This window comes from Mustela erminea, chromosome 10, assembly GCF_009829155.1.
Source record: "Mustela erminea isolate mMusErm1 chromosome 10, mMusErm1.Pri, whole genome shotgun sequence".
NCBI classification, from domain to species: Eukaryota; Metazoa; Chordata; class Mammalia; order Carnivora; family Mustelidae; genus Mustela; species Mustela erminea.
Genome location: NC_045623.1, coordinates 105,941,703 through 105,967,928, shown reverse-complemented (window position 1 = coordinate 105,967,928; position 26,226 = coordinate 105,941,703). Strand labels below are relative to the sequence as shown.

The window sequence follows — 26,226 nt, the reverse complement described above, 5'->3', positions numbered from 1 at the left end:
CCACGTGCCCTCCCGCACTGAGCCACTTCTCAACACACCACCGAGAGCCGGGGACTCTCGTACTCAGAGCAGCCCGGGGAGGAGGGCACTACTTGTCCCACATCACGGATGAGAAAGCAGGAGCCAGAGAGGGCCAGGGAGCAAACCCAGGCCCATCTAATCCCAAGGGCACACTTGAGCCCAGAAGCAGCAGGTATGTCCGCGGAGGCAAAGGCTCCCAGGACTTCACGTGTCACCTGGGCAGCAAAAGGTCAGTGCCAAGGCCTTCAAGGTTCCTCTGAGGGAAGAAGATGCGTTGCCCAAATAAACGTATGGGTCACCCAAAAGATACTCAGACAAATAACCCACAGAGAAGACCAAAATGATCTGAAAAGACATTTCACCAAAGAAAAGACACAAGTGGCCCAGAAGCGCCTGGAAAATTCTCAACATCTTCAGCCGTCAGAGGGACACAAACCAAGACCACGGGGGGACAGCTCTTCACATCCGCGAGGACGGCTACAAGCAAAAAGTCAGATGACAAACGTCTGGTGAGGATGTGGGGGAACCGGAACCGTCCTCCGTGGCCGGGGAGAACGTGAGATGGCGCGGCCCCGATGGAAAAATCCGGCAGTTCCTCAACACGTCCCGCCCCGCCATCCACACCTGCCATCCCAGCGACGCCCCGAGAGCTACGCAGGGAAGAGACGTGTCCTCGCTTGAACACAGACGTTCACAGCCGCGCGCCACTCGCAGTGCCCCTCTCAATACTCACACCGGCCAGAAAGTGGAAACCACCCCAAATCCATCAGCCGACAAACAAATAAACAAAACTAAGGTCCACGCATACAGCGGAGTCGTATTCGGCCGCAAAGAGGAATGAAACCGTGACCCACCCTACAACGTGGACGGACCTGGGACACACAGCCAGCCGGGCACAGAAGGCACATAGGATATCGTTCCAGAGCAGGCAAACCCACAGACCCCAAGTAGATTAGTGGCTGCCCGGGGCTGCGGGGAGGGAGGAACCAGGAGTGACTGCTAACAGTACGCGTTTTTCTCTGGAGGATGAAAACTTCCTAGCACTGGAGGCCGTCCGACCCGCTGGGTACGCTAGGAGCTCCCGGACAGTAAAGTTTTTAAAGACTGTGTTGTGATATGGGACCAGCCGTTAAAGAGAAAGTCTGAGGAGAGCAACATTTCTGCAGACAGAAGCTTGGGGGGGACAGGGAGGCGGACCGTCATGGGTTATGCGGAGGACCCAGGCTCTCCGGGGGCCCTGCCACCCGCCGTGACCCGGGTGCCCTCCCCCACTCGTGGGAGCCCAGACCTGGCAGGCCCAGTGCCGGGAGGAGGTGGGCAGGGCTGGCGGGCACGGGCGTGTTGGGGTCGGAGGAGATGACCTCGCTTGGCTTCTTGCCCTCGGGCCCTTCGGGGATCAAGTCCGGGGTGCTGTACTTCCCGTTAACGTGCTCAAACTCCTGAACCTGGGGCGGGAGGCAAGGAAGGGGAGAAAGCGAGGTCTCAGCTCACATCTCGGGACCTCAGGGCGGCTGGTGGGTCTGGGGTGTCCCAGGCGTGGGATGAACGCCAGCTCCCCACGAGGCTGAATCGAATGCGCGTCTTACCACAAACCGCTGCACCAGGCCCCACCCGCACCCCCATCTCCCCGTGTGTCCTCTGCCTTGCGACCTGCCATTCCCCCCGCCCCCCGCGCCAGCCTCCCCACCCCCACTCAAACAGGCCTTCAAAGCCATCCCTCTAGCCTGACTCAGCATTCCGAGCTGGACATGTGCCCTCTGCCTGCTGAGCCTCAGGGGGTGCACGAGGGCCACGGGGTGGGGGGGCCCTGCCAGGAAAGGCCCGGGCAAGGCTTACTCACCCACCTTCTTCCTAACTAGAGACATGACCCCGATGCGGGTGAGCACGTGCTGCCTTGAGAGGCCCTCACGGGGCACGCCGTCCGCGAAGGTCTCTGCGCCGTCAGCCCCCGGCTCACACAGGTGCCGCATGAAGAGGGACACATAGGCTCTGGGGTGGGGGGGGACTGGGGCTCAGGGAGTGGGGGGCCAGCAAGGACCCTCTGAGAGGGCTGGCAGGACTCCCCCCGCGCCAGCAGACCCCCTGGCTAGAGCCGTCATCCATTACCTGCCTCCCACCCTGGCCCGCTGAGTCAGGCCCCCAGGGAGGACAGAGCGGGGCCTTCCCTGGGAAGGGAGATTCTAGGATAGCGCTTGCCTGGGATCTGGTCTAGCAGAGGTGGCTGGTCATTATTTTCTACAAACGAGCCCTGCCCGGGGCCTGGTCCCCCGGCACCAGAAGCCAAACAACAGAATCCTCCAGATAAAGGATGCCCATTGCGCACTCTGACCCAGGGGAGACTGGCCACTCTGCGGTGGGCAGCTACGCCCTGGGCCGCCACTCAGCCCCTTTACCTAAATTCCTTCTCGCTCTTCCCGCGTAGGTCCCGCACCAGCCAGTGGGAGTTGAAGGCGTCCTGGGGCGGCATACCCCAGCGCATGATGGCGTTCAGAAAGGCCTTCCGCTGCCGGGCGTTGAAGCCCAGCACCTGGGTGGGCAGGGAGTTGGGGGAGGAGCAGAGAATTCAGGGATGGGGGGGAAAGGCCCCCAGAGGGGAGGCGGCGGGGAGGAGCGCGGAGAAGGTGGGGCCTCCAGCGGGGACAGGACCCGGAGGACAGAGCCCAGACCCAGGGCCACTCCTGGCCCCACCTCTACACGGCTGCGACCCTGGGCAAGACTCTGGCCCTCCTGCCTTCACCCATGCTCCACACCCCAAAGATGTAGCGGGGGTGAGCTCTTTGTACTTAGGAAGGGGAAGGGGAGCTAGGGAAGGGGCGTGCAGGGGGGGCCCACCTCGATATTGCCACCCACACGGGCGAGAAGAGGTGGCAGGGGCTTGTCCCTGTCGCTCTTCAGCTGCCTCCGGGATTGTCGCCGTCCACCTGGGAAGTAGTCCCAGCACAACACTCGATGGAGCCCCAGGTGTCCTGACCCCACCCCCTACACCCTGACTCACCCAGGGACAGCAGGAGAATCCCTCAGGACAGCCCCCAAATGATGGATGACTGTCCTGGTGCTCCCAGGGGACCCCCGGTTGACCATCAGCCTCCCGACACGGGTCTGGGTGGGCCCCAGTCCAGGGTCACTGGCCCTGAAACTCACTCTGCCCCTCCGGCCTTTCCTCAAAGTCCTCGTCCTCATCCTCGGAGCCAATGGAGTATTCAGACTGGTTATCCGAGAGCTCGTCCTGCCACTCTGTGAGGGCCGCAAGGACAGACATAGAGTGAGCCCCCAACACCCGGAGCCCCTAACCGCAGCCCAGGAGGGAGTGACAATGCCAGCAGCCCCAGGGGATCTTCCTCTGAGCTCAATGAATCCCACCTGCCCCGCCCTACATACTAAGGTACCGTACCCTGATCATCATCCCTCTTTCACAGGTGGGGAAACTGAGGCTGGCCCAAGGTCAGAAGCCAGTGGACCACTATCCATGCAGTTCTCCCAGACAGCCAACAGCCCACACCTGCTCCAAGCCCCCTTTCCCCAAGAAGCCCCCACACTCCCTACTCTCGGTGTCCGCGGGACTCCTGCCTGCGGGGGCCACGCACCCTGGTCCTCCTGGGAGGCGTCGTTGTAGTTGACCTGCTTGCGGATGCGCTTGCCCTTGCCCAGGTTGCGGGCCAGGTCCTCCTGCTGCTGCTCATAATGGTGCCGCAGCAGCTTCTCCCAGTAGTCGGGGTCCACGTTCTCCTCCTGCTTGATGATCTCCCGCTCCACCTCCTCCTGAGACACAGGCACGGGCCCTTGACGGCAGGACCCGCAGGCACAGGGTCCCGTGGCTCCGGGGGCTCCGGGGGTGGGGGGCAGCAGTGGGCATCGCTGCCCCGCGGGAGCCTCGTGCTGCCTCCACCAACCTTACCCTCTGGGAACTCAAGGAGGAACCGGAAAGCCTGCCTACTCCAGGAAGCCTCCTTGATCACCCCGGCCCCAAATGGTCTTCGTCCTGCCCTGTCACAGTCGCTCGTTCATTCTTTCATTCATTTGCTCAGGGCATAAATATTTTCTGGCCTTGGGTGAGGCATGGGGGTACAGAATTGAATAAGCCCCACCCTTGCCCTCGGGAGGCTCCTGGTTTCCTGAACGATCATTAACCCCTAGAGTCTGCGTTGAGGGCGGTGGGACTAGAGGAGGACGTGGAGAGGCCACTCAGGAGAGGCCCAGGGGCTGGCCCTCGGGAGATCAAGGTTTGCTGGGTGGAGATGGCTGGAGACTGACCCGCGGCGGGGAGGGGGCGGGGCCGCTGCGGGCAGGGGCGGGGCCACGGGGGGCGGGGCGGGGCCGCGGCGGGGAGGGGAGGGGCTGCTGCGGGCAGGGGCGGGGCTTACCACGCCGTCCTCCTCCCGCACCACGTACTGCGCCACCTTGAAGGAGCTCAGGTACTCGTTCATATTCTGCAGCTCCGTGTCGTCCGTGGCGTCCTGGTTCCGGTCCAGCAGCTTGGAGATGGCCGCGTCGTCGTAGTGGATCACGCTGCTGTCCTCCACGTCCTTGTTGTCGCCTGGGGCAGACAGGGTGCTGAGTGAAGGGACAGACGGGGGCGCCCAGGTCCGACCGTGGGGACCCCGCAGGGACAGACTCCCGACCCTGGCCCTTCTCAGCCCCCAGCAGAAGGCTGAGGAAGTGGGGCATGGTGCCCGGGGGGCATGACCTGACCACCCGCGGTCCGCGGCTACCCAAGTGGGGGCCAGTGGGGGCGGGCATGAGAGCCAGACAGAGCAGAGAGGATGGAGTGAGGTGGGGAGAAACCCTTCTTCTCCAGGAACAGCCACTGGAAGCGCAGGAGGAGCGGGGAGCTAGCGGCGTTCGCCCCTACCTGGCGGGGTGCTGCCGTGCTTCTTCTTGGCGCTGGCAGCCAAGGCTCCCCCTTTGGAGGACTGGACATCAGGGATGGGCGTGACAGGCCTCTGGCCCTGAGACATCATGCCTGGGGGACAGAGTCAGAGGGGCTGCAGGGCTAGGGGGCGGTGCCCGGAGAGGCCGCCCCTGGCCAGGAGGCAGGGAGCAGAGCAGAGGCGGGGGGTCCCGCGCAGGCCCTGGGAAGGGAGTTAATGTCTGCAGCAGCCCCCACCCCCTGGGCAGCAGGGACGCCCACCCTCCACGTCGTCCTTGAAGAGCTCCTCGGTGCCAAACTTGAGGATGTCGTCCAGCTCCTGCTTGGTCATGGAGCCGGACTTGGAGCCGAGGCCGGGCCGCACCACCAGGTGGGTCAGCATCATCTTCCGCTTGGCCACCTGCGTGATGCGCTCCTCCACCGAGGCCCGCGTCACAAAGCGGTAGATCATCACCTTCTTGTTCTGCCCGATGCGGTGGGCGCGGCTGAAGGCCTGGGGGCAAGCTGCGGCTCAGGGCGCGGGGCTCGACCCGGGGCTGGGGGTGCAGGGCCGGGCACCCCAGGGGGAGAAGGGGTGTGCACACGGGTTCACAGGGACATTCCTCATGGAATGAATGCCTGCATGGGCATTCCGCATGTGACCCCATGGAAATGTGCCCGTGTCGGGGCAGCCGTGCTGGCTTCCTGACTGTGGGTGGTCTCGGGTAGGCCTGGGTGCCTGCCCGGGTGGAGCAGGGCATGACTGTGGGTGGGCAGGGGGTGTGCAAGGGGCAATGGGGCCAGTGCGCTGGATGTGTGGAAGCCAAAGGGGCTCTAACGGCCGTCATGGGAAGATGGGGTGTGTGAGCCGCTGACGGGACTGCACGGCCGCCTCGGGAGGACCGCAAGGCCCAGAAGCCGCCCGGGATGTAGGACATGCCTGGGGCTCTGCGCATTAGGTATCTGCATGACATGACCCTAGTGTGCTTCTGGGGGGGGGGGGCTGTGCCTGGTGCACACGTGTGCGGGGGACAGGAGCGTGTGTGTGTCCGTCCCTGCCCCGGGAGGGGTGGCCATGCAACAGTGTGCGTCTCTACTCCCACAACCCCTCCCCCCAACCCTCCCACCCTTCCTCACCAGCCCCTTCTGCCCCCTCCATCATCACTTCTCCCATAGGCCCCCCCCACACACTCTCTTTCCCTTGCTTCCTCCCAGATGGGCTCCCTCTGGGTCCCAGGACTCCCTCCTCCTGCCTCCTTCCGTGGCCTTGGTCGTAAGAGTGACGGGACAGACCGGGGATTACCAGGCACACAGTTCATCCTGTGTCCTTGCACACGCTGCCTGTCCTCTCTGGGCGTTTCCTCTTTGGCACAATGAGGGATCCAGAGGGGCAGGGCCAAGCTTCCGAAACTCACCCCCCAGGGTCCCCTCTCGGGGCTGGGATTCCATGAGGCTGGCCCAGGGGGAGGTGAAACCCTGAGACGCAGTCGGAGGGGAGGGGTGGAGAGCCCACAGAACCAGGGGTGGCCAGGGCCTGCCTAAGGGTTGTGGTGTCAGGGCCACCGACCTGGATGTCATTGTGTGGATTCCAGTCCGAGTCGTAGATGATGACGGTGTCTGCTGTGGCCAGGTTGATGCCCAGGCCCCCCGCTCGGGTCGAGAGAAGGAAGCAGAACTGCTGCGCCCCAGGGGCTGAGGAAGAGAGGCAGGTGCCCGGTGGGGTCATGGCGAGGAGGGAAGGGACAGGCGGGCGCAGAGAGCAGGGCAGGAGGGATACAAAAAGGGAGGGAGCTGCTGGGGACTATGACCCCATCACAGACGAGAGCCCCAGCTGTGTTCAGGGAAGCTGGAGGAGGCCGGGGGCCCAGGGTCGGCACAGAGCAGCCCACTCGAGTCCCACTTAGCCCCTGGCTGTGCTCTGAGCCCTGATCCAACAGGAGGGAGCCACAGTGAGAAGGAAGTTGATTTTCAAAGCCCAGATGGGCAAAGTACAAACTTCAAATAGCCAGCAAATACGGGCAGAGGCCCTAATAAGGGTGGGCCTCGGAGAGCCCAGCCTTTCGCGACCTCCCGGCTTTGCCTAGCCCATGGGGCTGTCAGCGTGGCAGGGGACACTCAAGGTCACAGCTCCAGGGCCCCAGCCACCCTGCTGGGCAGTCCCCACTGTCACAGGACAGCTGGTACTCAGGCGCATCTGGGCCCTTCACACGGGACCTGGGACTGCCCTGCACGCCCACGAGAGCAGCACACAGGTTCCCAACCCTCCAGGGCCTCGGGCACCCCCGCTTCCATCTAGATCCTGAAACCCTGTACTTGCTCTTCCTCCCACACAAGTGGACACGGCCTCACTCCTTGGGCATCTGGGCCCCAGGTGACGGCGTCTGTCCTGCACTGCTCGTAACTGCTGGTTTACCTGGTGTCGGGGTCTGATGCCCACGGGGCCAGCCAGCCCCTCTGCACCAGCATCATTTAGTAACAGAGGTGGAACTTTCCTCCCTCTCTGCCTTTCTCCTTGTCCGGTTCTCAGTTCTGAACAGATGATCCCTCCTGGGCCCCTCAGTGCCCCAGCCTGCCCCCAGAGGTTCCATAATATTAACTCCTTGTAGCCTTTAAACCTAAGGGGCAGCTGTCAGGACCTAAGGACTGGTCTGCTTTCTTCAGCCACTCGCGGGGAGCTGGGGGACCTCGCTAAGATCCTAGACTGGGAGAAAAGGCAGACATGGGGTCCCCATCGAGAGCCCCAGCTGAGGCAGTGGTACCGTTGAATCTGTCGATCGCCTCTTGTCGGAGGCCTCCAGTGATGCCACCATCAATGCGCTCATACTTGTAGCCCTCGTACTCCAGGAAGTCCTCCAGAAGGTCCAGCATCTTGGTCATCTGCAGGGGATACGGTATGCCTGAGGGGCTGCCACAGAGCCAGAAAGCCCATGGGGCTCTGGGCAGGGACCCCATGACAGTTGGGGGAAGACAGAACCATCTGCTGAGTGGGGAGACAAGTGGGGCCCAGGCGGACCTGACACGGTGCTCTCTGGAAAGCAATGCAGCCTCCAACCTCAACCCCCGAGGCCACAGCGTCCCCCACGCCAGCCCCACAGCCATCTGCCTAAAACAGCTCTGAGCCCGCGCCTCCCTGCTCTCACCTCACAGAAGAAGGTCCCAGCTCCTTGCCCCAGCTTTCCAGGCTGGCAGGGCTTGGTACCCAGTCTACCTGGGTTTCATTTCTCAACGCTTCCATCATACCCCCCGTCACCCCACATTACCTGGACTCTCCTCTGGAATGCCCACCCCCTTACTGCCTGGGGAACTCAAACGGCGCCTCTTCTATGAGGTCTTCCCCGATGTCACCGCTCCTTATGAGATGAAGGCAGTCCATTCTGGGCTCCCACACCCCTGCGTTCCTCCCTCCATTCTGAGGGACAGTTCAGCTGGATATAAAACAGTCTGCCCCCACAGGGACAGGGGGTTTTACACTTCTGCTGAGAAGTCTGAGGACAGCCTGATCGCCACTTCCCGTAGGTACCACGTGTGAAGAGCTGTGATTTCCCTGCCATGTGCCCGGGGATCCACTGGCTTGGATCTCTCTCTCACTTGGTTCTCCAGAGTGCACGTGAGACCTGAGACCCCCCGTCCTTCCCCAGGTCAGCAAACTCTCACGGAGTCTAGCTTCGCCACTGTTTTCTCCATTTCTTCTACGGCTCATGTCAGAGGATTACGGGAGCCTCCCAAGGGGTCCTCTGGGCAGTTTCTCATTCCTGAGCTCCGTCTCCCGCGACTGCGTTCTGGAGACATCCCTCTGGGCCGCGTCCCTGCGTCAAGGTTGTCTTCACCAGGGTTGAGAGTTTATGCGATCGTGAGAAATGTTTTATTTCAGGTCCAGGCAGACCCTTTTCCTGTCCAGTTCTTCTTGCCGTACTTCCTCCTGCTCGTGCTTCCCTGATTTCTTCTGGATTCGTGGTTGTTACTCCATTAATTTTGAGGATCCTAAACGTGTTTGTCTGAAGTCCTTCTCAGGCTCTTCTATTCTTCTTTTCATCTGGATTCTGCCTATTTTGTGGAATGTCTTTCTGTCACGAGTTTTGGAGGTGGGGTGTGTTGGCTCGTTTTGGATGGGAGGGCTCTGTCTCTGGAACTTTCCCTCTGTGCACATGTCTAGGAGCTGTGCAGTTCCTTCTACTTGGTCCCTTGAGGCCTCAGCCCAGAATCCTGTCTTAGGTCGGCAGGGGAGTTGGGGGGATCGTGGATGGTGTCTCCAGGCCGGTCCACTGTCCCGGGCTTGGTCAGCGTTCCCCAAATCCCTCAGCCTCCCTAGGGGCCATGGTGGGACCGGGGGCTGCCAGCAGGAGCAGCCGTTACCACTTTAGTATGAGCGGGGTCACATCCCATTCGGGGGGCTTTGAGCAAGGGCCTGGCTCAGTCCCACCATACAGAAGGAAGCGTTTTTACCACCAGGTTCCCACAGGAGCCCTTCCATCACAGAGACGCCCCCAGAACTACATAACTGTGTCCCCTCCACCTCCCACACCGGACTGTGAGTGTCTCAAGCACAGGGACTGGCCCCGGGCCTAGCACAGAGCCTGACGGAGGACAATGCAACCAGGCGGGTAACGGAACGAGGACAGACCAGCTGGCCCCCAAGGCTGCACAGCGTGCCTCAGACTGCCCAAGAGGCCGTTCTGTGCATGCTGGAGAGGGCCTCCCGGCGCGGCCCCCACGCGGGCTCCTCCCAAGCCAGCCCTGGGGCCCCTGTGTGGGACGCCAGGCTGCAGGGGTGAGGGGCAAGGGCTGTCGTGCCAGCCTGGACGCCAAGTCGGGCTCCACGCCTTCGGGAGGAGCCGGCCGGAAGCAGCAAGTGGTGAGGAAGACACTGGTCTTCACGGCCGATGTGCCTGAGCACCTCGAGCTTGGCGCCCGGCCAGGGCTCCTTGGCCGGGTCAGGCCAGGCCACAGAGGAGTGACTTTTGACACACGGTCCCCGTGGGAAGAGCACCAGGCCTTGAGGGCTGCCGGCGGGCGGTGCTGCCCTCTGCAGGGCACAGAGGGGAGGCTGGGGGAGGTGGAGAGGTGGGCGCGGGGCAGCTCACCTGGGAGAAGATGAGCACCCGGTGCCCTTCGTCCCGCAGCTTCTTCAGCATCTTCTGCAGCAGCATGAGCTTGCCCGAGGACTTGACCAGCGAGCTGCCGTCGTAGGAGCCGTTGGGCAAGACGGGGGCCTCCTGGAGACACAGCAGAAGCTGGGGTGCTGGGGGACCTCCCCTCGCCCCTCGGGCTCTGCACCAGAAAGGCCCGCAGGGAAGGACAGAGGCCCAGGGATGGGCTGAGCACAAAGCCCGGGTCAGGCCAGGCTCGGCAGAGGCAGGGGAACCCCTTCCCAGCACCGTGTTCCCAGGCAGACCTAGGACCGGCCAGCCTGCCCACCGTCTCCCCCTGCTGGCATGCCACCAAGACACCAAGACACCAGGGACATCAGCAAACAGGCCAGTGACCGAGTCTTAAGCCAAGCCAGGCCTTCCAGGAGGAATTGGGCCTGGTCTCTGCAGTCACTGCAAGGGGCATCCTGGCCAGGCCAGCCCTGAACCCCAGCTGGGCAGGACGTCAGTCCCAAGGCCCCTGCCATGCCAGAGCGGTGAGAGCCATCTGGGGCGGCCTCAAGTGCAGCTCGCCCGCACACAGCCCCCATGCCTCACTCTGCTGTTCGGGGAGGGGGGACGTAGTCCCTGCACAGGGTTTCGGTGAGAACCAGAATAATCGTGTGGGGGGTGACAGCCAGCTGTGCCAGGCTCTCCAGGGAGGCCCACTTCACATGCACTTCCGCATCTGGTCCTTACCCTCTCAGGCAGATGCTAAAATGTCCCATTTTAGAGAAGGAAAAGCAGAGGCTCAGAGAAGCACCACTGGCTCTCCTGAGACCACAGGGCCAGAGCTGGCACTGGAGCCGGGGCCAGCCTCTCCCCCCGGGCTGCCGGTCACAGTCACCTGGGGCCCCACTCAGGCCTTGCTGACTCCCTCGGTGACTGAGGGCAACCAGATCAACCTGGGATCCCCCACTGCTGAGGCTGAAGGGTGCCCCACTGCCCCCTGAGGTCACGAGGATGGGCCAAAGGAAGGAGAGCACCTGACTGCGCCGTGGATGGAGGTGGGTGTTCAGAAACCTGGACTAACAGGGACCACCTCTGTGTCCTCCCGCCTGGGGAGGGCTGAGCACCTGCCACCACAGCCAGGGGCCCCGGGGCAGCCACGCACACTCACCACGGCGGGCAAAGGGAGCCTATGACGGCAGCCTCACGCCCTGACCGTGGTGGTCATGGGTACCTGCTACGGCGGCCACGGGCCGGCCACGGGGACCTACCACGGCAGCCACGGGGAAGAGGTAGGGGTGGTTGCAACACTTCTTCAGATCCATCATGATGTTGAGCAGCGACACCTGGTTCCCCCCGCCCTTGGAGTTGAGCGCTTCGAAGTTCCGCGTGAGGATGAACTTGTAGTATTTCCTGCGGCAGGGCAAGGAGGGAAGGCAGGCTGGACGCCAGGGCCACGCGGCCTCCGAGCACACTCTCTGCTCTGCGGGGAGGCCAGGGGCCACCGGTCCTGCAGCGCTCACGGAAAGACCTGGGGAGAACTATGAGGGGAAGCCACCGGCCCAGAGCCACCCGGCGAGTTCCTGGGGACTCCACAAGGACTCAGACAGCCCCAAGCCTGGCTGCCGTACAGGTCAAAGGAGGAAGTGTGTGTAAAAGGTGAGCCAAGGCCTCGAGGTGAGTCCCCCTAGGTCAGACCATCAGGGACAAGACAAGCCCAGGGGACGTGAGGCACGCTGCTCTGCAGCGGCCCCCGACGGGCGGGGTGCCCACTCACTTCTGCATCTGGCTTAGCTCCACACGAACGATCAGCTCGGTCTTGGCTGGCATGTTCTTGAACACGTCAGCCTTAAGCCGCCTCAGCATGTGCGGCCCCAGCAGGTCGTGGAGCTTCTTGATCTGGTCTTCCTTGGAGATATCGGCGAATTCCTCCAGGAAGCCCTCCAGATTGCTGCAAGAAGGAACTGGGATGAGAGCCAGGAGCCGGGGACAGAAGCAGGCCAAAGCCCTCTGCAGAGGGAGCCAGGATTGGGGCGGGGGTGACCAGAGGGTCACAGGGCAGGCCGGTTGGCTGGTGGGCGGGGGAGCCTTAGCCCTGCCCGAGGTGTCCATCTGAGCCCTTGCTCGCAGCCCAACTTCCCAGCATAGCTCTCTCCGCCACACAGGATACCTTCCTCTTTCTCGAAGCTGTCCAGGGCACAAAGTCTCTAGAACTCTTTACCCATATTACAGAAAAGGAAACTGAGGCTGATGGGGGCCCAAGGTTGTATGGTGTAGCCTGCCTGCCAATCTGCTCCTCCTGATTCCAAAGTCAGCACTGTCGACCCTGAACCCCCCCATTCTGAATCGGAAAATAGGGTTGGTGAAGACAGGGAGGTGGGGGAAGGAGACCCTAGGACTCCCACCGGCCGGGGCTCCGTATTCACCCCTGTATCCACCACCACTCCCCGTCTGCTGCCCCCACCACTGTCACCCATGGGGTCACTTGGGTTTCCATGGAGAGGAAGGCACAAGCCAGGGCATGGGGGCAAGGACAGGAGCCCCAGAGGACCCCCAGGGTTCTCCTGGGGTGGAGCCAAGAACAGTCCCCATATTCGGGACCACCCATGTCCCCCTGAGCGCTCCGCACATGCAGCCCCACGGACCCTCCCGCGCAGGTCCCTTCAGGTGGGCTTTACTCATTCTACTGATGAGGAAGCCGAGTTCCCGCGAGCCGTCCGGGCGCCGGCCTCTCCCCTGCCTGCCCGCCCGCCCCTGCCCCGTCCAGGCCCCCGACTCACTTGAACCGCTCCGGAGTCAGGAAGTTGAGGAGGTGGAAGAGCTCCTCCAGGTTGTTCTGAAGGGGGGTCCCCGTCAGCAGGAGCTTGTAGTCGATCTTGTAGCTGTTCAAGACCCTGAAGAACTTTGGGGGACAGGAGGCCCATCAGGGGGAGTGGGGCGGCCAGCTGGGCTCCCCCACCCCGCGGTGGCTCCAGGGCCAGCGGCCGGCACTGCCCACCTTGGACTGGTTGTTCTTCAGCCGATGGGCCTCGTCCACCACGAGGCAGGCCCACTCGATGGAGCCCAGGATGGCCTGGTCGATGGTGATGAGCTCGTAGGAGGTGAGCAGGACGTGGAATTTGATCTGCACTTCTTTCTGCGGGGGGAGAGGAGCATCTGGGAGGGGGGCAGGTAGGGTCTCCAAAGACAAGGAGGCATGGAGGAGGGGTGGGCGGGACCCCCGAGAGCCCAGAGACGCCCTGGGCCTGAGAAGAAGAGCAGAGGGGTCCGCTGGGGCCCAGAGCACCGCCCCGCCGCTGGCGGATGGCCGGGGGTGCCGAGCCCGCACTGAGCGCCTCACATCCCGCTCATCCTCACAGCCAATCCCGCCACGCCGTCCCTGTCCCCACGTACGGCTCGCGGGGTCTCGGGCTGGGCAAGATCACCCGGATCCCCATGGCCAGTAGCTGGCAGAGCAAAGATTCGAACAGAGAAGTGGTCCCCGCACTTGGGGTTAAATGCTCTTTCAAAGGACTTGAAATTCTTAGCGTTGAATTTGTGTTTTGTAAGAGGAGGCCTGTGGGACAGTGGGGCCCTGGGCAGCCCTGCCCAGCAGACCCCAACACCTCACAGCCCCGTGGGGGCCAGGCCCAGGCATGAGGGGCCACGCACCCGGGAGCAGCCCCCGGCTGAGGGAGCACGGCATTACACAGCCGACGAAAGCCACCACCACGGGGAGACGAGGAGCGCGGGAAAATGGGAAAAGCTGTTCCCCGCACGTGAGTCAGGAGCCCTGTGCCTTCACCCTTCCCTGGAGCCCACAAAGGAGGGAGCCCATCCTGGCCAAACCGAGCCTGCTTCTCCCCACCACCGGCGTCCCTTTGGGAAGGGACCAGAGAGGGGCAGAGGGTGTCTCTGGGGCCGCACCCGGCCCTGTCCTTGGGAGCCAGACCTCAGTCAAGTTAAATAACCTCCCAGGCCTCAGTCTCCCTTCAGGTTAAAGAGGGCACAATCCTGTCTACATGAGCAATGCCATGAGAACCCAGAGAGCACAGGCAGTTCCCACAAAACGACACGCAGAGTCCCCCCAGAATCCAACACGGCCTCTTCCGGGTACAGACCCAAAAGGCCCCAAAGAAGCAGAAGCAGGAATCTGAACAAACGTGGGCACATTCACGTCTACAGCATTTTCACAAGAGCCAAATGTGGCAACAACCCCAGCATCTGTGGACAGATGAACGCACACAGATCACAAAATGCAGCCTTTTCACACAGTGCGAGGTTATCCGGCCTTAAGGGAGGACGCTCGGACCCCGTGTTAGCACAGGGCGAGACCAACAACGTAATGTTCAACAAGGGAACCGGGCACCGAAAAGCATATGCTGTACCGTTTTCCCCGAACAAGGTACTGAAAGTAGTCGAAATCACAGAGGGAGAGAGCAGGGGCTGGGCAGGGGACGGGAGTTCCTGCTTCCTGAGGGCCAGGTTTGGGTTTTGCAAGACGACAGGGTTCTGGAGGCAGAGGAAGGTGACAGTTGCTGGACAAAGCGAATGTCCTTAATGCCTCTGAGTGGCACGCTTCAAAACGGTCATCACGGGAAATTTCTGTTTGTGAATTTTACCACGATTTCTCATTTTTATTAGTTTTTTAAGATTGATTGATTGTAGAGAGAGGGAGAGAGAGAACAGGAAGTGGGGAGGGGTGGGAGGGAAAGGCAGAGAAAAACCCAAGCAGACACCACACTGAGCACAGAGCCCGACGCGGGGCTCAGACACCACACTGAGCACGGAGCCCGACGCGGGGCTCAGACACCACACTGAGCACGGAGCCCGACGCGGGGCTCAGACACCACACTGAGCACGGAGCCCGACGCGGGGCTCAGACACCACACTGAGCACGGAGCCCGACGCGGGGCTCGAGCCCGCGATCCTGAGATCTGACCTGAGCTAAAAACGAGAGTTGGACATTTAACCTGGCTGAGCCACCCAGGCTCAGAGCTGCTGTCCCCAGAGCTGCTGGATCCCAGTGAGGCCTTTCAACAAGACCCCTGGAGACCCATGGACACAGTCGAGACAGGCCCTGCCTAGTTCAGTCAACCCTCCACAGCTCTGTGGGCTGGGTCTGTTAGCTCATGTGCTGAGCAGAATGTGAGGTCACGCAGACAGTGTGCTAGGTTGAATCGTGTCCCCCCAGTCCATGTCCACCCAGCAGCACGGGATGTGACCCTTCCAGGAGCAATGATCTCTGCAGGGATAATGGGTTGTGATGAGGTCATCTGGATCAGAGGGGTCCTGAATCCAATATGAGTGGTGTCTCTAAGACACATTAATACAAAGGGGAATGGCCTGAAGCCTGGACGCAGAGATGGGAGCAATGCAGCCATGAGCGCAGGAACGCCAACAGCCACCAGAAGCCCGAGAAGGCAGGGCAGAGCCCCCCTAGTGCCTTCAGAGGGAGCATGGCTCTACCAACATCTAGCCTCCAGAACCAGGAGAAAGTAAGTCTCTGTTGTTTCCAGCCCTCTGGTTCATGGTATTTTGTTACATCAACCCCAGGACATTGATACAGCTGGCAATTCTGCATGGAGAGAAGCCGGTGGCCAGCCACAGGGCCTTGTGGCCCCAGGGGCAGGCCGAGAGCTTTCCTGGGGTCCCCCTTGGGGATGAGGAGCACTCACCTTCATACGGAACACCTTCTTCCCGCTCCGAATGGCATTGTCCTCAAAAGAAAACTCATTCTCCCGGATTACGGAGCGGCTCTCCTTGTCCCCCGTGTAGGTGACCACATAGAAGTCGGGTGCCCACATCTCAAACTCACGTTCCCAGTTGATGATGGTGGACAAGGGTGCACTGACCAGGTAGGGTCCCTTGGAGTGCCCCTGGAGACAGAGGCAGACGGATGCGGTGAGACTCCCTGCCCACAGCTGGTGCCAGCCCCCCGTCCCGGGACTCCTGCCCCAGCCTGCGTACCTCCTTGTACAGTGAGTAGAGGAAGACGATGGTCTGCACGGTCTTGCCCAAACCCATCTCGTCGGCCAAGATGGTGTCCGTGCCCTGGGCCCAGGAGAAGCGCAGCCAGTTGAGGCCCTCCAGCTGGTACGGGTGCAGCGTGCCGCCCGTGGAGTCAATGTACCAAGGCTGCTTGTCGAACTTGACTGTGGGCTACGGAGGAGGCAGATGCTCAGACACACCCTGAGTCCTGGGCCCCGGAGCCCACCCCCTGGGTTTGGCACACACTGCCCCTCTGCCGGCAATACTATTCTCACTCCTCTCATCCCTGCCAACGTATCCATCCTTCTGGGCTTGGCTAGAACACCTCTTCCTTCAGGAAGCCCTCAGGAAGGGCTTCCTGATTGCTGGACTCTCTGACTTGGAGCCCAGGCTGTGGTCACCGCACTTGCCCTGTTCATGACTTGCCCTGCTCATGACTCTGAGTCCCACAGGGCACCTGGGACATGGTGGGCACTTGGTCAACATTTGTTTGCTGCCTGCCTAAGGGGCTTCCTCTCCTTGAACCCTAAACATCCCCTCTGTCTCCTTGATATCCTGCAGCTCAAGGCTGCCTCCCCCAAGAAGTCCTCCCTGACATCCCCTAGTTCCAGGCTGAGCCCCGAGGTTCTGTGTGTACCCACTACAGGCCCAGGGGGAGATGGAGACAGAGTCCTTGTTCCAACAGCTGGCAGACACCCCAGAGAAGTTTGCTAAATGAATAAAGGTCAACCGTCCACACCCCGACGGGCTCGCGGCTGGGCGTTAGGGTGCTGGGGGATGTATTTTGTATGCTAAGCAGAGACCATGTGCTCCCGGTCTGTGCACAGTGCAGACTCACAGGAGGCCAAGGCCTCTGTGCCCAGGGAGCTGCCCCTCCGCATCAGGCTGGGGGACCCCGACTCCAGGGTTGAGCTCTCCCCGGCAGGGAGGGCCGGGGTCTTCGTCTCCTTGTGCCATCAGATGCCCGGCTGAAGTGGCCGGAACCAGAGGGGCCGTGGCACACGGCTCCCGCAGGACATGCCATCCTCCAGGGCCAGGCCTGGGGTGCCAGGACCCGGCAGCAGCCCCCCCACCCCGTGCCCCCCCCCACTCACATCCACAATGGGTGTGTCCGGCGGCTTCTCCTGCTTATCGTCCTTTAGCTTCTTGCCCTTCTTGACCAGTCTCTTGGGGAGCCTGGCGTCTTCACCCAGCATCAGCTCCCTGGGAAAGAGCGGGGGAGGCAGATGAGCAAAGCGGAGGCCAGCAGGGGGCGGCAGTCTGGGGGCAGCCCCGCGGCCCGCGCACCTGTGGCCCCAGTAGGCCTGCTTCAGGTTGTCATAGTACGGGATGTCGATGTCGTCAATCTCCCAGGTGCACTGGTCGTAGGGCAGGTCTTTCCACTTGATCAGGTAGTGCACGTCCCCCTTCTTGTCGAAGCTGCAACACAGCACATGGGTGGTGGGGGAGGGGCGGGCCACCGGGCCAGGGGCTGGCGGGGCGGGGGTCCGGGGGACACCTCACACGATGCAAAACCCCCACGGCCACAGGCCCTGGGGAGCTAGTGTGAGGATGAGCAGCAGAGCCGAGAGGGACGGGGAGAGGCCACGCTCACAGAGGAGCAAAGGCCAGTGCCAGTCCCACCCTCTGTCACCGTGATGAGCCATCGAGGCAGGGTGTCTGGACACTGGGATTCTGCAATTTCTGAGTTGGACAGTCCTCTCCCCGGACCCTAGGCCTGTGTATTTTCACTCAAAAAATTCAAAGGCCCTGGGGTGCCTGGGTGGCTCAGTGGGTTAAAGCCTCTGCCTTCGGCTCAGGTCATGGTCTCAGGGTCCTGGGATAGAGCCCCACATCGGGCTCTTTGCTCGGCGGGGAACCTGCTTCCTCCTCTTACTCTCTGCCTGCCTCTCTTACTACTAGTGATCTCTGTCTATCAAATAAATAGATAAAATAAAATAAAAAAATTCAAAGGCTCAGAGCCATGCCCATCTTGGTCCTCTGCAAAGTAAGTTAGGACAGAGTCCCACACGGGCAGGCAGGATGACCTCTTCTGGAGACCCCCAGGGACACGGACAAGCAAGCTAGCAGCCCAGAGGGGTGCTCCAGAGAAGCTGCTCGGACTTCAGCTTGATTCTGGCCACGGGGAGGGTCCCCGAAGCCTCCCACCCACCCCGAGCTGAGTACACAACCAAGCTTGGGGAGCACGGCGGGGTCAGCAAGCCATGGCTCCCCAAAAGGGCTGAGCCTACAGCCACCCTGGGGACCATTAAGAGGAAAATCAACCCATCACCATGGAAACAGCTTTTTTTTTTTTTAAGATTTTATTTATTTATTTGACAGAGAGAGAGATCACAAATAGGCAGAGAGACAGACAGAGAGAGATGAGGAGAAGCAGGCTCCCTGCTGAGCAGAGAGCCCTATGCGGGACTCGATCCCAGGCCCCTGGGATCATGACCTGAGCCGAAGGCAGAGGCTTAACCCACTGAGCCACCCAGGCGCCCCGGAAACAGCTTTTTTAAATAAATAATTAGTCATTACTCGGACTTGGCCGAGTAACGTGGGGAAAATAAATGTGGGGAAAATTCACCTGCCCTGCCGTGAATGCAAGGAGGAAGACCGCCATGCATGCTTTTAAAATGCAATTTAATAAAGGTTAAAAAAAAAAAAAAAACCTGTGGATCAGTTCAGTGGGGGAGGGGAGCTCAGGTCTGCATAGGATCTAACCCTCTTTTCAAGAGTTGTTCTCAGTGGGGGCCGCCTGGGTGGCTCAGTGGGTTAAAGCCTCTGCCTTTGGCTCAGGTCATGATGGGGGCGTGGTCCTGGGCTGGAGCCCTGTCTGCTCAGCGGGAGGCCTGCTCTTCCCTCTCCCTCTCCCCCTGCTTGAGTTCTCTCTCTGTGTCTCTGTCAAATAAATAAATAAAATCTTAATAAATAAATAAATAGAAAGACTTGTTCTGTGGGGGGAGCTGGGGACAGGCGGGGGCAGGCAGCTCGTCCAGGCACTCCTGCCCGCCTCTCACAGCGGCCGGCTCTAGCAGGGGCTGGCGTGCCCCCTCTGCCCTCACCCTCGCCGCAGCCTGGAGGGAGTTACTCCTGCGATCCCACTTCACATGAGAAGCGCAGAGGCACAGAGCGCAGGAAACGGGGAGCCGGCGTTGGATTCTGGGTCTGGCTCAGGTTCGTACCCTGTGCACTACCCAGCCCTGCCACTCAGGACACCCGGCGTTGGCCGGACCCTCAGCTCCTCTCAGGCAGACCCCATCAGGCCGAGAGGGAAGGCAAGTGAAGACTCCAGTCCTCACCCCGTGCCCACCTGTCGGCCACGGCCCGTTCTCAAGCCCCTGAGCTCAAGAATCATCAAGAGCTCCCACTGTTCCCCAAACCAAAGCCAAATCCCAAGGACCCACAGGCTGCCCACCCTAGTCTCTGTCCAGCTTTCTGCAGCCTCTGATCACAGTCACCTGGGGCCACCAAGAGTTATCTCGGGACACGGGCGTTTGGGACAGTGGCCAAGAAAGCAAGTCCTACCACCCCAACTCACTAGGTTCAAATCCCAGCTCCACCGCCTCTTGGCTGTGTGACTTTGGCCAAGTAACTTAGCCTCGCTGTGCCTGTTTGCACATCCATAAAAGGGACAGAAATAAAATGTCTACTTGTCAGGGTAGATAGTGTTCAATAGCGTTAGCTATTGTTCTAAAGGAGGATCAAATGTGCATACACCCCCACACTTCAGGCCACCTTTGTCCCCAGGACCCTCCCGCAGGTGTCAGGCTCTGGCTGAAGTCAGGAGCACACGCATCCTGACCCACTGATGGTCCCACTCGGTGCAAGTGTCCCAGCCCGTGTATCAAGCTGCCCCCTTCCACGTATGACTCTGGACCTGCACTCCCACCACGAGTGAGAACACACGTGTGTGCACGTGTCTGTGTGCCTCGGACGACTCCCTCCAGCGGGGCAGTCGCGTCGCCGGCAGCGGGCGGACCCCCATCCCTTCTTCCTGCCCCCACAGCGCCCACGCGCAGCCCTGCGCCTGCGCCACGGAGCACGCCCTGCCCCGCGGCCATGGGCCGGGGCAGTAGGCACCCACCTGTGGTTCAGGATGCGGTGGATCATCATCCACTCAGGCTTGATGCCGTAGCGGTAGAAGCGCTCCTCCGTCTTGGCGTACAGAGGGTCCTTGTTCTTCCGCTTCTCGCTCTTGCCGTCCTCATCGCCCGAGCCGTAGTCAAAGGGCGGCGGCTCGTCCATGTCGTTCTTTCTTTGGTAGTTGCGGTACATCACCGTGTGGTAGAGCTCCAGCTGCTTGCGCACCGGCAGAGGTTACGGGGGGCAGGAGGCCGTGGCTCCCCCGTGTCCCTGATGCAGCTCCCCCAGCCGGGGTCCCGGGCAGGACAACCTCACCGGCAGCCTCCCGCTCCCCGCCTCCCAACAATGGCCCGCACTCAGTGCTAGCCCGCACCTTTCAGGACCAGAGCCTGGGCACAGCCATACCTGCCTGGTGCCCGGGGTGGGGGGGGGGGGGCTCACCTGTAGCTCCTTCACCCAGGAGCAGTGCCAGTAGGAGAGCCCCGCCCACTTGACAAAGAACTCTCTCTCCGGAATGCCCTCCAGGGGCTTGGGTGGGGGGACACCGGGCTCCACGTCGGGCCCCGGCAGCCCCACCATGAAGGGGGCAGGGGGCTCCGTCCACCTCCAGTGTAGGATCCGCTGGACTTTGCCCTTCAGAGGGGGGCACTGTGGACACAGGAGGGTCCCCAAGTTCAGGGCTTAGCCACAGCCCCCCCCCACCGAGGCCCCAGGGACATCAGGCTGTTACTAGCCTCTCTCCCACAAGCTGCCCTGCTCCCCAGGTCTGCCCCACCATAACTCCACCATGCTGCCCTGTCCTCAGGAGCCCGCACACACAGCACACACGGGAGATGGGCAACGCGGGTGTGTGCACATGCACGCACATGCACGCGCGCACACACCAGAAGCCCAGATGCACACCGGGGAACTGGGGCTTGCCACGGCACAGCCCAGGATCCGGAGGGTGGGGAATCTAGCACTGGGGGTGGGCCTGGGAGCCTTCAAACGCAGGCGGCGCCCAGCACGCGGCCACTGGGGGCAGGGGGTGGGGCACTCTCCTCCCCCTGCCTCCTGCCCTCTGCCACCCCCAGCCCTGGGACAGCCGCCAGGTCCGGGGAGGGACTGAGTGGGCAGTTCTGCTGCTGTGCGGCTTGAGACAAGCATTTTACCTCCCTGAGCCTGTTACGTCATCTAAAAATGGGCATAACAAACGCCTGTACTCGGAAAGACGGAAGCGGTAAAGGGATGCCCATGGACAGCGGCTGTGTGGCTGGTGTCCCTCTTCGTTATGGTGCAGGGAAAACTGCGTCTGGGTCTCAATGGGGTCTCAATGGGGTCGAGCCGCAGAGAGGGTCTTAGTGAGGCAGGGGGCGGGACTCGGGGATGGGTGGGGGCACTGTGGTGGACGGGGACTCCCGCCTTTGTTGGAGGCCAGCAGAGCGGGACCTGCAAGGAGCGTGGCCTGGGCCAGCGTCCCGGGAACATCCAGCGTCCCGGGAACATCGCAGGTGCAGCCGGCAGGCACTGGGCCTTCGGTGGGCGTGGCTTTGTGGGTGGGCGGGGATTAGCCCTACAGAGGCGGAGCCTTTGGCGGACGAGAGGCTCTGATGGGGCGAGGCCTGGAGCTCCGTGGCAGGACTCGTGAGTGGGCGTGGCCCGGGCAGGTGTAGCGAGGCCCTTGTGGGCAGGGTCTGCCGGGGGCGTGGCCTAGGTGGGCGGGGAACTGCTCGCCGGGGGCGGGGAGAGGGCGGGGCGCGGGCGGGGCGGCGCGGGCGGGGCGGGCGTAACACTCACAGTACAGCGCGGGCAGAGCCATTCACCGTTTGGGATCTCGGGCAGCGGCGGGTTGAGGCAGTGCAGGTGGTAGGAGGAGGGGCACGCGTCGCAGCAGAGCAGCTCGCCGCCGTCCTTGCACACGCGGCAGAACTCCATGTGGTCGTCCTCCTCCTCCTCACAGCCGCCCTCCTCCTCGTCGTCGTCGTCGTCCTTGGGCTCCCACTGGATGCCCTCCTTCTCCTGGAGGGCAGCATCCGGGTGGAGGCAGCTCGGGCCAGGGCCCCCCCCGCGCCGCTCGGCTCTCCCCCTCCCGCGCGCCTCTCCCCTTCTTCAGCGCCCCGCGGGCCGCGCGATCCTGCGCCATCCGGGAGCCAGGCACTGGCCGCCCCCCCCCCCCCCCCCCCCCCCCCCCCCCGTCCCAGAGCCTCCGCCGCGGGCTTACACAGTGGGGACAGCTCCACTTGCCCTCCGGAGCCTTCTCCAGCTCTGGGTCAAGGCAGACGAGGTGGTAGGCTCGCGGACAGGTGTCACACAGGATGATCTCCCCGCCCTGCTGGCACACCTCGCAGTAGTCCTGGTGGTCCGTCTCGTAGCCATCCCCGTCGTCAACTGGGGAAGGGCAGAGGCGGTGGTGGAGGGCCCGGTCCCCACTCCCAAAGCCCAAGCAATCTCCACCCCAGGCGGGACCGGTACCCAGTAGGTGCTTAACAGGTGCTGGATGGATGGATGGCAGATGGGCAGGCGGCATGAACCGATGTGTGAGGAAAGGCTGAGGGTGGGGAGGGGGTTGGAAGTAAAAGCAGGCGGGGAAGAGGGCGGGCGGGGCCCTGGGAGGGAGGGGAGAAGGGCAGCAGGGCAGATGGCGCAGGCGGCCACAGAGCACTTCCTTCTCCAGGGCCCCCTTTGCCAGTGCACACGCCCCAGGGGCCTACACGGATTTGGCCTCAGTGGCACAAGACCCCTCCCCTGACCCCGAAGCCCACTGGGGTGAGGAAGTTCACTGAGGTGAACTGTGTAACGGAACACAAGGAGGCCCTCCCCTGCTGACCACGGGGCACTCTGCACCCTGCCCCTTCTACCCGGCCGGCCGCGCCCCGGGAGTCCTACTCCTCCTCTTCTTGCGACGCCTCTTGCTCTTCTTCCCCAGGGCGGCGGAGCCCTCGGAGCGCACGGAGGAGCTGTGGATGCTGGCGCTGTCGAAGTCCGACTCCTCCCGCTCGTCCTCCTCGCTCTGCAGGGGGGTGGGGGCCCGTGAGCCTACAGCCTGCGTTGGGGGCTCATCCCAAGGGCCTCCCTGGCCTGGGCAGAGGATGGGGTAGGGCAGGGCATGGTGGAGGCTCCAGGTTCTCTCCACCTGGCTCTCAACCCCAAAGGGCCCCCCACATCGGTCTAGCCTGATGTCCTACCACCTTCCCCAAGCCCTGCTCTCCAGCCCTCAGACACAACTCACATTTTCCATACCTCTCCCCCAAGCCCTGCTCTCCACCCTGCCAAACTCCTCCACCTCCCTCAAGGGAAAGCCCTAAGGACACCTCCTCCAAGGAGCCTTCCCAGATCTCTCCTTAACTGGACCTGTTGCACAGCCTGTGTGCCAGGTCTGGTGTGTCCCATCTGCTTGTCGTTAGCTCTCTCTCTGTGTATCTCCCAGACACCCTCCAGACCATGAACACTCCCCGAGCAGGGCCCACCATGGCTGAGCCGAGAGGCTGGCACAAGAAAATGCGCTCAACAAAGACTTGCTGAGCTCAGCGGGAGCAGCAGCTGCAGGCTGGGTCACACGTGCTTCTCCGCGCTCCCCTCTAGAGCAGCTAAACTCAGATCCTGTCATCTGCCTCTACCAAGGGACAGAGGAATGGCTTCCGACTCTGCTCCTCTACAGAGGTGGGGAAAGGTGTGGCAAACAGGTGCCCTGCGGCGGTGGGAAGGGTATGTATGCATGCTGCCTTCCGTGCAGAAGGGAGGGCCAAAGGCTCCGACGGGGACTTAGGGTCAGTCTGAACCTGGTGCCAGAGCTGACCCTGGAAGGGCAAGGGAGGGTCCGAGCTCCAGCCCAGCCTGATCCTGCCTACTTGCCACCCCTCCTCAGGTGACCCAGGCACGCAGGCCCCATCAGGACTCTTAGAGGCCAGATGACGCTCCCACCTGCTACCCAGATGCAGCAGAGCCAGAGGCAGGCCCCTAGCCCAGCGGGGTAGACGGGGAGCTCTCCACCCGGAGTCCTGATTCAGGAACGCAGGCTGCCAGCCCTGCATCCCCACCACCGGCCTTCGCAGGGCACACGCATGCACACGCGCACGCACGCATGCGGAATGCGGAAGGCTGCTCACACACCCACGCACGTGGCCAAGTACATGTGGTGTCTCTCTCACACACATCCCAGTCCACCCTATCACACACCCACACATTTACACGCACACTCATGTTCACACACATTCCAGTCCGCTCACACATTTACACACTCACGTGCTCATGTTCACAAATATGTTCCCATTCACACACACTTGGACTCACACACATTCCATTCCGCTCGCACATTTACACACTCACGTGCTCATGTTCACAAATATGTTCCCATTCACACACACTTGGACTCACACACATTCCAGTCCGCTCACACGCTCATGCTCACAAATACACATGCCCACACTCATGTTCACCCATTCCAGTCCACTCACACATTTATACACTCATAGGTTCGTGTTCACAAACACACATGCTCCCACTCACACACTCATCCTCAGACACATTCCAGTCCACTCTCATATTTGTACACACTCACGCTCAAAAATACACGTTTCCATTCACTTGTGCTCACATGCATTCCAGTCCGCTCACCTATTTACACACTCACACGCTCACGCTCACAGATACACGCTCGTATTCATACACCCGTGCTCACGCACATTCCAGTCCGCTCACACACTCACACACACATACGCTCAGGCGCACAAACCCACATTCCCACTCTCACACACACGGCCCAGTGCACCTTCTCACACACACACTCACCGAGGAGCCTTTCTTCCTCTTGTTGCTGATCCCTCCAAAGCGGAACTTGAGCCCGGCCACCTTTCTCCCCTTGCCCTTCTTCTTGGCATCCTTGGAGCCTTTGATCTTCTTCCTCACTCCTGGCCCTGCAAAGTGGCAGAGGGTCATCCACACGGCCGTGGCTCAGTCACCTGGTGCCATGATTCCAGTCGGCCCCGAGGGACTCCGTTAGGGAAGAGTCACTCTGCCGCAGCCCCTTTCCAGATGAGAAGTCTGAGCGGTGATGTTCTTGCATGAAAGTGACACAGCAAGCGCCCTTCCGTCTCCGCTCCGGCAACCACTGCCCTGTTCCATGAATGGCAGAACTGCCAGCCATCCTGGGAACAACCCTGTGCTGTCCCCTCTTCCCAGAAAGGAGCTGTCCCCACTGAAGCCATGGCCCCCTGTGGCCAGCAAGGCCACCATGGGCACACCCACTCCCCTGGGGTCCAAACCTGGGCTCTGGAGGACAAGTAGCCCTTCCCCAGCCGCCAGCCTCTGGGTCCCCCCCGGGCCCAGGCACCCCTGTGTCCAATCACCCATGGCAAATACCAGCTCCTAGGCAGCCAGCAAGGTTGAGGTTGTTTTTATGGGGCCGGCCACAGGCCAATTAGCCACCGGGGGAGTAATGGCCCCTCAACAGCCTCTCCCACCGGGCTGAGTGGGGAAGATGGAGCCCTGGCGGCAGGTGGACTTGCCCCGGGCCCTCCTTTAGCTGCTTCACACACAGATGGGGCTAGGAGCCCCGCTGTAACCTCCATGATGCCATAGAAAATCTATTTCAATTTCTCAGGCTCTGAATGGGCGGCTCCGGGAATCGATAGCTCAGTGGCTGGCACCCAGGAGGCAATGAGGAAGCGAGGCGGGCTGGGGAGGCCCAGGAAAGAGGCCAGCCAGGAAGCAGGGCAGGAGCAGGTTCTAAACCCCATATCACTCTGCCCACCGGACCCCTGCAGAGACCTTGAAACGGGGTTCAGCATCCCAGAAACCAAAGCTCCTTGGAGCTGAAAAAAATGGGTGCCCAGAACCCCCTTAGCCCCTCCATCAAAATTCAATCAGAGTACCCGGAAAGGCTGAGCTACTGGTGACCCCACCTTTGAGCACCCTGGGGAGATGCAGGTCTCTACCGCAATGGGGACAGAACTCCTCCACCTAGGGGAGGTCCCGCCCTCGGGGACTCCAAGTCACAGAGAGCCTCCGCTGTCCCTCTTCTCCCCAGACACCGGATACCCACCGCTCAATCCGATTCTCTATCTGCACCTCCTTCCAGGCCTCCCAGGGAAGCCAGCCCGACCGCAGCCGCACTCATACACGTCCATCACCCCGAGGGCTGGGTCCTCAGACAAGTGGGGTCGGGGGCCAACCTTGGGACCTCTTCTCCTCAAACTCAAGAGCTCCCCCAACTCCCAGCAACATGGGCCTCCCCCTTCCCTTCTTCCACACCAAGTCGGAGGGGCCCGG

The 26,226-nt window shown here is 61.8% G+C and overlaps 1 protein-coding gene across 2 annotated transcripts in view; it reads right to left on the bottom strand.

The window, feature by feature from the left end:
- Nucleotides 1–26,226, bottom strand: part of CHD5 (chromodomain helicase DNA binding protein 5) — a 59,479-nt gene that overhangs the window by 14,615 nt on the left and 18,638 nt on the right. For both annotated transcript variants that reach the window (XM_032302454.1, XM_032302455.1), the window contains exons 6-31: nt 24,748–24,872; nt 22,846–22,969; nt 22,181–22,347; nt 21,757–21,978; nt 20,422–20,628; nt 19,982–20,193; nt 17,200–17,331; nt 17,007–17,115; nt 15,892–16,083; nt 15,600–15,800; nt 12,941–13,078; nt 12,723–12,844; nt 11,720–11,893; nt 11,214–11,355; nt 9,949–10,080; nt 7,627–7,744; nt 6,435–6,559; nt 5,150–5,381; nt 4,871–4,981; nt 4,383–4,555; nt 3,606–3,780; nt 3,163–3,255; nt 2,854–2,942; nt 2,415–2,548; nt 1,866–2,010; nt 1,310–1,466 (exon numbers count right to left, since the gene is read on the bottom strand). In XM_032302454.1, the coding sequence (XP_032158345.1) occupies nt 1,310–1,466; nt 1,866–2,010; nt 2,415–2,548; nt 2,854–2,942; nt 3,163–3,255; nt 3,606–3,780; nt 4,383–4,555; nt 4,871–4,981; nt 5,150–5,381; nt 6,435–6,559; nt 7,627–7,744; nt 9,949–10,080; nt 11,214–11,355; nt 11,720–11,893; nt 12,723–12,844; nt 12,941–13,078; nt 15,600–15,800; nt 15,892–16,083; nt 17,007–17,115; nt 17,200–17,331; nt 19,982–20,193; nt 20,422–20,628; nt 21,757–21,978; nt 22,181–22,347; nt 22,846–22,969; nt 24,748–24,872 (3,951 nt within the window). The remainder of the gene's footprint in view (nt 1–1,309; nt 1,467–1,865; nt 2,011–2,414; nt 2,549–2,853; nt 2,943–3,162; nt 3,256–3,605; nt 3,781–4,382; nt 4,556–4,870; nt 4,982–5,149; nt 5,382–6,434; nt 6,560–7,626; nt 7,745–9,948; nt 10,081–11,213; nt 11,356–11,719; nt 11,894–12,722; nt 12,845–12,940; nt 13,079–15,599; nt 15,801–15,891; nt 16,084–17,006; nt 17,116–17,199; nt 17,332–19,981; nt 20,194–20,421; nt 20,629–21,756; nt 21,979–22,180; nt 22,348–22,845; nt 22,970–24,747; nt 24,873–26,226) is intronic.